At 37.3% G+C, this 11015-nt stretch overlaps 1 protein-coding gene across 1 annotated transcript in view; it reads left to right on the top strand.

Annotated features, from left to right (window-relative positions):
• The window catches only part of LOC104726694 (histone deacetylase 5-like), an 11580-nt gene extending 8161 nt beyond the window's left edge, over positions 1 to 3419 (top strand). The window contains exons 5-13 of the mRNA XM_019233019.1: positions 97 to 308; positions 391 to 455; positions 1337 to 1507; positions 1667 to 1750; positions 1974 to 2183; positions 2277 to 2470; positions 2569 to 2698; positions 2775 to 2839; positions 2944 to 3419. Coding sequence (XP_019088564.1) covers positions 97 to 308; positions 391 to 455; positions 1337 to 1507; positions 1667 to 1750; positions 1974 to 2183; positions 2277 to 2470; positions 2569 to 2698; positions 2775 to 2839; positions 2944 to 3109 — 1297 coding nt within the window. The 3' untranslated portion in view covers positions 3110 to 3419. The remainder of the gene's footprint in view (positions 1 to 96; positions 309 to 390; positions 456 to 1336; positions 1508 to 1666; positions 1751 to 1973; positions 2184 to 2276; positions 2471 to 2568; positions 2699 to 2774; positions 2840 to 2943) is intronic.

The following is an 11015-nucleotide window of genomic DNA, read 5'->3' as shown; positions in this document are numbered from 1 at the left end:
ATGATTTAAGGAGCCAATTTTCGACTCTGTTACCTTTTCACTTGATTTCTATTGATTTTTGTACTTGGAAAGTAACTGGAACGCATTTGTGGTTAGGCATGAGTATGGAAGTTTCTATCCAGCAGGGGATGATGGAGATTATGACATGGTTGGGGAAGGTCTAGGTGAAGGGTTTAACATAAACGTTCCATGGGATCAAGGTCGATGTGGAGATGCAGATTATCTTGCCGCATGGGACCATATCTTGATTCCTGTGGCGAGGGAATTTAACCCTGATATTATTTTGCTCTCAGCTGGATTTGATGCAGGTAAATATAGTTTTAAGCAGTTTCTTATTCAAGACTTTGTTACGTTCAGAGTTGTGTAACCTTTTCAAACTCCTCTTAACAGCTATTGGTGATCCCCTCGGAGGCTGTCGCGTGACACCATATGGATATTCAGTTATGTTGAAGAAGGTTGGTGTTGAACTGAACTCCCTCTTTTTTTCATTGTTTTTATATGCGTTTCACGGGTCTCCAGCACTGAAAATAACACTTCTTGGTTTAGCTGGTTGTTTATTCCTGAGCTACGTACTTGTATTTGATATCATTCTGTGTTTCACCAATGTTCTCTCAGCNTGGTACACAGAAGATGTTCTGGAAAGATCCTCGTGTACTATTTTTCTCTGTTCATAGGTACGTAATTGTGACCTTCGTCTACTCTTCTTTTGAACCCGCCTGTAATGATTTAAGGAGCCAATTTTCGACTCTGTTACCTTTTCACTTGATTTCTATTGATTTTTGTACTTGGAAAGTAACTGGAACGCATTTGTGGTTAGGCATGAGTATGGAAGTTTCTATCCAGCAGGGGATGATGGAGATTATGACATGGTTGGGGAAGGTCTAGGTGAAGGGTTTAACATAAACGTTCCATGGGATCAAGGTCGATGTGGAGATGCAGATTATCTTGCCGCATGGGACCATATCTTGATTCCTGTGGCGAGGGAATTTAACCCTGATATTATTTTGCTCTCAGCTGGATTTGATGCAGGTAAATATAGTTTTAAGCAGTTTCTTATTCAAGACTTTGTTACGTTCAGAGTTGTGTAACCTTTTCAAACTCCTCTTAACAGCTATTGGTGATCCCCTCGGAGGCTGTCGCGTGACACCATATGGATATTCAGTTATGTTGAAGAAGGTTGGTGTTGAACTGAACTCCCTCTTTTTTTCATTGTTTTTATATGCGTTTCACGGGTCTCCAGCACTGAAAATAACACTTCTTGGTTTAGCTGGTTGTTTATTCCTGAGCTACGTACTTGTATTTGATATCATTCTGTGTTTCACCAATGTTCTCTCAGCTGATGGAGTTTGCACATGGAAAGATTGTGATGGCATTAGAGGGAGGGTACAATCTTGACTCAATTGCAAAGTCTTCACTTGCATGTGTCCAAGTTTTGCTTGAAGACAAAGAAATTCAAGCTTCTTCTGAAGCATACCCATTCGAGTCTACATGGCGTGTGATACAAGCGGTATGCCTCTATACCATCCTATCTTCTTAGTCTTCTTACTTTCTGCTTTCACAATCTGAAACAACTTTATTTCTCTTTCCAGCTATATTTTCGGTCATATATATTCTATAGTGCCTATGTTTCTAGTAGAAAAAACTGATCTGTTTCTTGTGGGTTTAGGTACGCAAAAGGCTATGCGCATATTGGCCTTCACTTGCAGATGAATTATCGTGGAAGCTGATTAATCAGAAAGTTCCTACTCCAGTTGGGCACCCTTCTTTTTGTCAATCATTTCCATTTTCATCGTTAATCAGAAAGCGTTTCCTTGCCAGATCGGATTTCCGAAAACCTCACTTTTTTATCACTTAGCAACCACTTCTTAACTTTTTTGCCTCTTTACTAAATTTCCTCTGCTTAATCTTCTTTTTTAGAGACAGTTTCTGTAATTCTTTCTTATCACAGAATTTCTTTTGTTTGTTCATTATAGATTATCCTTATCTCAAGCTCCGACTCTGAAACTGAAGACGACGCCCAAGGACTCCTGGATCAGATGTCGAAACTCAGCATTGAAAACCACCAAGTAGATACTGCACGTACATCTTGGAGAGCTGATCTTGCAAAGGTTGACGTTTGGTATGCTTCTTTTGGATCCAACATGTGGAAACCAAGGTTTCTTTGCTATATTCAAGGGGGACAGGTAAGTGACCCTGTTTTGTTTTGTTTATTTTGGGGTTGGGTCTGAGCTTTGGTCTTAACTGACACATATATGGCTGTCTGTATTTATTTTCAGGTCGATGGAATGAAAAAGGCATGTGTTGGTTCAATGGATAAAAGTCCACCAAAGGAAATAGTGTGGAAAACATTTCCACATAGATTGTTCTTTGGCCGTGAATCTTCAGCTAGCTGGGGTGTAGGCGGAGTTGGTTTCGCCAATCCCCTTGCTAATCACAATGATCAAATTCACATGTGTTTGTACAGAATCACGTTAAGTTTTACCACTCTTCATCTCAGTTTCCACTTTCCATATGTAATTCATTTGGTGAACTTTTCTACTTATTCACTGTGTTTTTTGTCTTGAACAGGCTTGAGCAGTTCAACGACGTTCTGTGTCAAGAAAATGGTTTGAATGTAGATACTGATTTGCCAGTCATTGATCTAGCTGCTCTGCAGTTAGCAGAGAACAAAAGCGCCATAATACCTGAAGCTGTTTCGGTTAGTCAGAGGATAAATGTTGATTGATACACTAATGGAAACATGTAATAATCACACTTATACACATTGTTTACAGAATAGTTGGTATGGATCTGTTGTCTGCTTGGGGAAAGAATGCGACATTCCTATACTTACAATGACGTAAGTTTTCATTATTCTTTTCACTTTTGCTGCGAGACGAATAATCTCGACTAACCTCATTTTTTTCCTGCGGTTTAATTTCTCAATAACTTTTTTGTTTGCAGTTGCACGCTTTCTGTGTTTGAGAAGTTCAAATCCGGTGAGATCCCTCTAAGACCTCCTGCAAAAGCCTATGCCAACACTTTCATAAGGGGCCTTGTGGAAGGAGGAAGATTCTCTGCAGAAGAAGCTGAGGCTTACATTGACAAAGCGGCGTCTACACCTCTCTGAAGTATTATTTATACCCAGAAACCGCTGACGATGTGGAGCCTCAGGTTTCTGAGTTATTCAATTGTAGGATTAAAACCACAGGTTCAGAAATATATATTGTGAGACTTTATGAGTATGTCTTCTGAAAGAAAGATTGTTTCCTCTCGTTGCTTTGAGTTTGCTCCCTAAGCAAACTCCTGTATGTATACTGTATTTTAGTTATCTTCGGTTTTAGGCTTTTATGTGGGCTGTGTATATCATTAAACCCTGTATGGTTTGTATTAAATGCAGGTTTAGAATGCAAATCAATATTATGAATTCGGCTTACGTACTTGATGTATAATTTTGTTTAGAATGCAAATTTTTGGTATTCGTGCCAAGATTGAGAGTTTGCTGCGGGAGCGAGATAGAAGCGGTAGCAACAGTTGAACGCCTAGATAAGGAACTCCGAGAAAATAGATCTGAAGTCAGGCTTCATTCTTTAGTATCTTTTGACCCAAAATTGTATTCTATTTTCTCCTTTGACCAAAATCGAATTTATTTAATAATTTTAAAAAATAAAAATAATGGGTAAAGACTATTAACCCTTTACCTTTTTTCTAAATTACATACCCAACCAACTATAACCACCCATCTCATGTCTCTCATCCATCGAAACTCACAAAATTCGGACTTTTTTTTCTTCCCCTTTAAACCCTAGTCCGAACGAAGACAGTTTCAAAATCGCATTAAGTAAAATTCTTCTTCTCCCTTCAGTGTTAGTACAACTAAGGATAACTCAAGTCTGGGTAAGTCGAATTTTGTTTGTGTTTTTTCAATTTTATGTTGAAAACAATTGAATATTGGATAAATTGAATTTGTCAATTTTGTGAATGTTGGGTAAGTAGATTAGAATTCGAATGGAATTGTTAATCGGGTTTGTTTTCTTCTTTTTTTTGTTTGTGGAAGAATCGCAATGGCACGTACAAGAAGAAGAGACTCGTGAAGAAGAAGAAGAGACTTGTGAAGAAGAAAACGAGACTTGTGGAGATGATTCCGAAGGTGATTCAGATAAAACTGAGTCAAATGATAGGGATTCGTCGGTATGTATCTAAACTTTGAACAATTAGGAACAATTAAGTAGAAACTGGATATATGAAATTCATTTTTTTAAAGCATAACTTAGTAAAACTTGGTATAACTAGATATGTTTGTTTGCAGGAATCTGAGGATGATGTCGAAGTAATGCAACCTCTAAATAGGTACTTCGATTACACCGAGTATATGAAGCCTTTCAAGTTGTCTGGAAAGTGTTTTATTTGAAAGGCGGTGAAATTATTGGGAAGTCATCTACAACAAGACGAGTTGGATTGGTTCCTATTGTACCCACAGTTCAAGCATTTCTTTCATATGCCCAAAGACTCCAATCATAAGTTGATGGGTATGTGGATGCTCTTGCTTCGCATGGTGCGTTTGGAAAAGAAAAATGAATGTTGGTTCATGGTCAAAGGTGTACCCATCCGGTATTCTCTCAGAGAAATGGCAATCATTTCTGGGTTATATTGTCATGAGTATCCACGTTTCAAGGAAGGTTTGGGCAGTTTAACCTTTGTTGGGCAGTACTTTGAGGTTGGATCAACAATAAAACATGAAGATGTCAAAGCCAAGCTACTATCCATGAGGAAACCTTCTACAGATCGTTTGAAGATGGCATTATTGTATTTCTTAAGTAGCGTCATCATAGGGAAGAAAAAGGAGGGAAGAAAGGAACCTCTGTGGAGCCTTTCTTTCTTAGAATCGTGGATGATCTTGAAATGTGTAAAACCTTCCCTTGGGGTCGATTGGCGTTTGATGAGAACATGAAAGACATCTTTCATATGATGGGCCACTTTGGTGGAGCTTTGGGTAAACAGTGGGTCTTTCCTAGTTTCATAATTCCTTTGGAGGTAAATAGATTTTTAAATGTACAACTTGGTATAATTGGAGGATCGAAATAAGTATTGAATGTTTTTGTTTTGTGTGTAGTTTCTGGCGTTTGAAGCAATTCCTGTTCTAAAGAACAATTTCTGAAAAGTTGTTAGTGATGCACATCGTAATTGTCCTCGGATGTGCAAGATGAAGTATAAACCAAGTAAAAAGAAAGGTTGGTCTTTGAAGGAAATTTATGACCAACTTGGGACAACTAAGGTTAGAAACCATGATAAAGTGAATTACTTATCATATTCATTATTTTGTATCATTTGAGTTGATTGAAATTGTTTTTTTTTATATATTTCTTTCTATTCTCAGGAGATTCATAGTATCATAGCTCCAACTACTCGGGAGGTACGCCTTTTAAGTCGTATCATGGATGAAGATGGTGGATGGAATGATGAGGATGATCCAGTTGTTGATGGTTGGAACAAGCGTTTAGTTGAAAAGGGAAGCCAATATGGTTTGAAGAGCTTTACAACCTAGATATATCGGCCCGGGTATATGATGCGGATCATGATGATGTGGAACCTGATGATATTGATCAGGATGATGTGGATCATGATGATGTTGATCAAGATGATGTGAATCCTGTTGATGTGGCTCCAGAGAATTTGTCAAAACTTGCAGCAAGCTTGCTTCAGCTAGAAGATCATGTGAACAAAGGGTTTAAAGATATAGCTGACAAATTTAATGTCCTTGATGCTAGGGTCAAATCTGTGGAATTATATGTGATGGATAAGGTACAACCTGAGAGTGAGATCGTACAACTTGGGTCTGGGAAGGAACAGCTTGAGTCTGAAAAGGGACAACTTGGGTCTGGGAAGGAACAGCTTGAGTCTGAAAAGGGACAACTTGGGTCTGAGAATGAACAACTTGGCTCTGAGAAGGGAGTTGAGAATGTTGACATTGAAGACCATTATGAGAGTGTTGAGAATGAAGACCATTCTCAGGAGAATGCTGAGAATGAGCAAATTGAGAAGGAGCAACCTATCTTTGAGAATACTGAGAATGAGCAACCTGAGAATGATGAGGACCAATCTGAGAAGGAACAAGCTAAGCTGTGAAAGAACATGCAGAGAAGGAGAATGCTGAGAAGGAGAAAGCTGAGAAGGAACTAGCTAATAAGGAACAAGCTGTTAAGGAACAGACGGAGAAGGACAAAGCCGAGAAGGAACAAGCTGAGAAAGAACATGCGGAGAAGGAGATAGCCGAGAAGGAGAAAGTGGAAAAAGAAAATGCTGAGAAGGAGAAAGCTGAAAAGGCAACTGAGAAGGATGTGGCCCAAGAGGAACATGGTGAAGGAAGCACGAAAGGTCTAGTGAGATACCATTGAAAAAAAAAAGAACAAGAGAAGAAGAAGAACATGGAGAAGACGTTGTAGCAGAGGCTCAACTAGGTAAAAAGGTGAAGATTATAAGCAAGAAGGGGAAGGGATCAACCATTGTCATGAGGAGTAGTCCCGTTGTCACAAGGCAGAAGAGTGGCAAAAATTAATCTGCATTGAGTCAATTTATTTGAACTCTTTTGTTAAGTACTCGGAATGTTTAACTTGGTACAACTACGTTTTTTTAAGTACAATTTGGTCGGTACAACTATGTTTTTTTGTACAACTTGGTCGGCACAACTATGTTTTTTATGTACAACTTGGTCGGAATGTTTAATTATGTTTTATGTACAACTTGTTTGAGTCATTTTATATGTGAACTCTTTGTTCATGGGATGTGTTTTTTTGGGATTGTTGTCTTCAATAAATTATGAAATTTAGAAAATAAGAAACAATAGATAATGCAAAGACAAGTTTTGACTTAGTTGTACTAGTACAAAGAACAAGTTATACTTAGTTGTACTAGTAGAAAGTACAAGTTTTACTTAGTTGTACCAAATTCCAAAACCTACGATTAGCAGACATCCACAGAAAATGAGTAGACACGTTTTTCTAATTTCCTTCATATCTCTCATCCTATCTAACTTCATCAGGCTAACTTCTTCTTCGAGAACACCCACTTGAAAATCCAATTGTTGTACCTCATCAACCAATGCTTCGTCAACCCATTTAAAGACATGGGTATCGTTCACCAGCTACATTCAGAAATTGCAAAAATACCAATTGATGAATTAATTGGAACAATTGTTAATCCAAGAAATTTAGGGAGAACGTGTTTACCCTTCTCTGTGATGCATACGCACAACGGTAGTAGCGACGGTAGGGGTTTGCAGTGGATCGAGAGATTATCTCAACAATTGTCGAGCCACAATGACACTTTTTCTTAATGCCAGGAAATCTTGCTCGGTTAGAGGAATTACCACATGAGATCTCCGATGCTCCAGAGTCGTTGCTCATTTCCGATGACTTAGCTCTCCAGAAATCGCAAAACCTAAAACTTAGGAGGAGAGGATTTTTTTTTTCGTTAATCGTTTTGGATTTTTTTTATAAATCGTTTGGAGTCCTTAATTCCTTTATCCCTCCAATTGCACAACCAAAATTTCAAATTACCAAAATTTGGAGCCCATAATCGTTTGGAGCCCATAATTTGGGTTCACACAACAAACACGTGATCCTCATGTATTCCTGTCCAGCCGCCAAATTGTACACGTGTAGCCGTCAAAATGCACAAGTTGTTCCTATTTTTGAAATTGTACCCATTGTGCCAAGTTGTACACTTCTGATTTTTTAAAAAAATTTAGTTATACCATGTTTAAATCTAAATATTTTTAGTTGCACACATGGTTTTAGTTAATTAATGTATATTTGGCACATGTACATGCAATTATATGTTGTCAAACAAAAATTTCCTAGCTTTTGTAATTATATGTAGTTTACAATGAGGAAGTAACTTTTAAAGTATAAGGTGTTTCATGATAAATCTAGAATACAATGAATTCTATTATGAAAATGTTAAAGTAAATATTTTTATGTATTGTTATTAAATTATTTTTGTTGATAGTTTTCTACAAGTATCATAATTGTAAAACTTATATTATATAAGTACGTATTTTAAGTAAGACTTATATTATATGTACTTATTTTTTTTGATAAATCAACTAATAATGCTGTTCTTTTTAAGTAAGACTTATATTATATTTGCTACTAATTCATAAACAAATCACCGCATATTAATATAACATAAAACAAATTCAATTTGTTCAAGTTGTACCATAAAGAAAAAAGGCTTACTTAGTTGTCCAAACAAGATACTACTTAAAAAAAACAATTATGCCCGAGAACCCTCACTATCAAACCAACTCCTATTCGAATTTTTCTTTTTCTTGCGTCCATGTTCTCCAGTTGACAGAATCCTTTTTGTTTGTTTTCTTCCTCTTTTTATGACATAAAACTTGGGAAGAACTGTCTTAGCACGTACATCATCAGGAACCATCCACATTGACATAATAGGAACTGGATATATCGTCCTTGAATAACCTAATACCCACTGCTCCATCCAATAATACTTGCTACACAACTCATGCAATTGGATCTCATTTCCTGCGTTCCTTGTTGCTTCTATGGCAGCAACAATAGCATGCACACACGGATACTTGTCAATATCAAAATGTTTGCAGTAGCAAGTTTTACTTCTCAGATCAACCACATAACTACTACCATCAACTCCAGTAACACTATATTCCAGAAAATAACTGTTTAGTTCAATAACCGGTAAGAGCTTTGCTTCTGAACACCTTGTGTGCATCAATGACTCAACATAAGGGACCAATTTCTGCTCACTTGGCGTCTCTATGGCTATCTTCCTGTATTTGTTAAACCATTCACCCACTTTAGCAACAATCGCATCAATCATTGGTAATAGCATGTATCCCCTTGCGTTTTTGAAGACACCATTGATAGATTCAACTGTATTTGTCATGTCTATGTTGTATCTAGCTCCTGGAAAGTAACATCGAGCCCATTTTTGTTGTCCTACATGTTCATCAAGATAAGTTCCTGCAGCTGGATACCTCAAAATAAAATCAGCATAGAGTTTCTCAAATTCAGGCTCTGTGTAAGCCTTAGCACATTCCATAAACCTGGTCGCCACTAAATCCCTGTTCACGTTTTTGCAACTCAGTTTAACATTTTGGGACAAGTGATAAATACAATTCCCATGGTGAGCCAACGGGTAGACCGTACTTATTGACTTTATTAGGCTGGAATTTCTATCAGAACAAAAGACCAGTTCAGGACAATCTGGTACAACTGTCTTCAACTTGCTAAAAAACCAAGTCCAACTTGATCTTTCTCACCATCAACTACACCAAATGCAACCGGATAATGGTGATGATCCGGATCTTGAGCTGAAGCCACAAGTAGTACTCCACCATATACATTTTTAATACTCGTTGCATCAACAATGATCACCTTTCTCATAGCTTTGAAGCCTTCAGTGCACGCTCCCAAGGCGAAGAATAAGTACTTAAACCTCTGAGCTTCATCCAATTCAACATAATAAACTGTACCTGGGTTCACCTTCTCCAACATGTGCATATAACAATGCATCAACTTAAAACTATCCTCTAGAGTTCCGCGAAGATCATATCCAGCTAGTTTTTTTCCCTCTATTTGCGGTTGAGTATGACAACACCAACTCTTGATTGAACCAAAGGGATGAGATTTTTGGGTGTTGGAGTGTCTATCAAACATGGATAATCTTCACGCAAAACATATGCAACTAAATGCGGTGTGCCTCTTCTTTTATTCCTCATTGTACTTGTATCTGACCGTAAGCATGTATGCATCTTGTTATAAGTTCTGACCGAGAAACTATCAGAATTCCCATTCCTTGCAGCTCTTAATGACCACTTGCAACCCTTTTTAAACTCACAACATTTAACCACAAACAACATAGTATCCGACTTCTTAATAACAAACTCAAAACAGTTCTTATGTGTAGCTTTTTCAACTAAATCCTTAATTGCTTGCTTGTTTTCAAATTCTTGACGAATAATCAAATTCATACCATCTTCCCATTCACGTTTTACAACTGGTGTGACCTCAACACCTTCAAGCATATCACCATTATCTACTATTACTCGTTCTTCAGACTGTTCTTCATAAAGAGTCATGATCCCTTGCCCATCACTATTGTCCACCATCTCATGACGTTCAGACGGCTCACTTTCACAAATCATGTTTCCATCTGTTGCTCTACTACTTGAAATCAACTCCTCATTAAGTGCACAACCTACACTTCCTCGACTTTGCTCATGCTCCTGATTTATTTCAACATCATTCACGACTTCCACATGTAAAACTTGGAATTTATCTTGATTCATTTCCAAATAACACATCACATCTTCATCATCATGTATATATATCGGTTTCTTAGGATCCACTAATTCTGGAACGTAGCTCAGTTTCAGTTCAATCATATCTTCATCAACCCTTGCCTTTCTACATATTTTCTTCACCAATGCAGAATAAGTGACCTCCTCAATAGATGTCTTCATTCTAAGAGATTGATGAACTTTTCCTCTTGATTTCCATCTTAGTTCATTTCCGGTCGTTGCATAATGTCCCCCATAATCATAAATAATGATGATCCGACGATTATTATTCATTGTTACCTGAAATACAATAAAAGATCACATTACCATCTCTGTCATGTAATTAGTATTACCAAGTTGTACCAAAGTTATACCATTTGTACTCGTATTAGGTATACCAAGTATTACCAGTTGTACCTGTATCAGGTATACCAAGTATTACCAGCTGTACCCATATCTAGTATACCCAGTCATATTAGTTGTACCCGTATCATGTATACCAAGTAATAACAGTTGTACCCTTATAAGTTGTACCAAATCTACCAGCTGTACTACATCGAAACTACTAATTTCAGAAAAAATCTTTATGATTCAGCTCGATTGAACTGTATAAATTCACGTAGTATTAACCAAATTTAACCCATATCGACTATTATTACAAATGAGAATAAATCCTATCAGCATTCAAGCTAAATCTTATTCCTAAATATCCACA

This window comes from Camelina sativa, chromosome 11 (assembly GCF_000633955.1).
Source record: "Camelina sativa cultivar DH55 chromosome 11, Cs, whole genome shotgun sequence".
NCBI lineage: Eukaryota > Viridiplantae > Streptophyta > Magnoliopsida > Brassicales > Brassicaceae > Camelina > Camelina sativa.
This window is presented reverse-complemented; position numbering and strand designations above follow the sequence as displayed.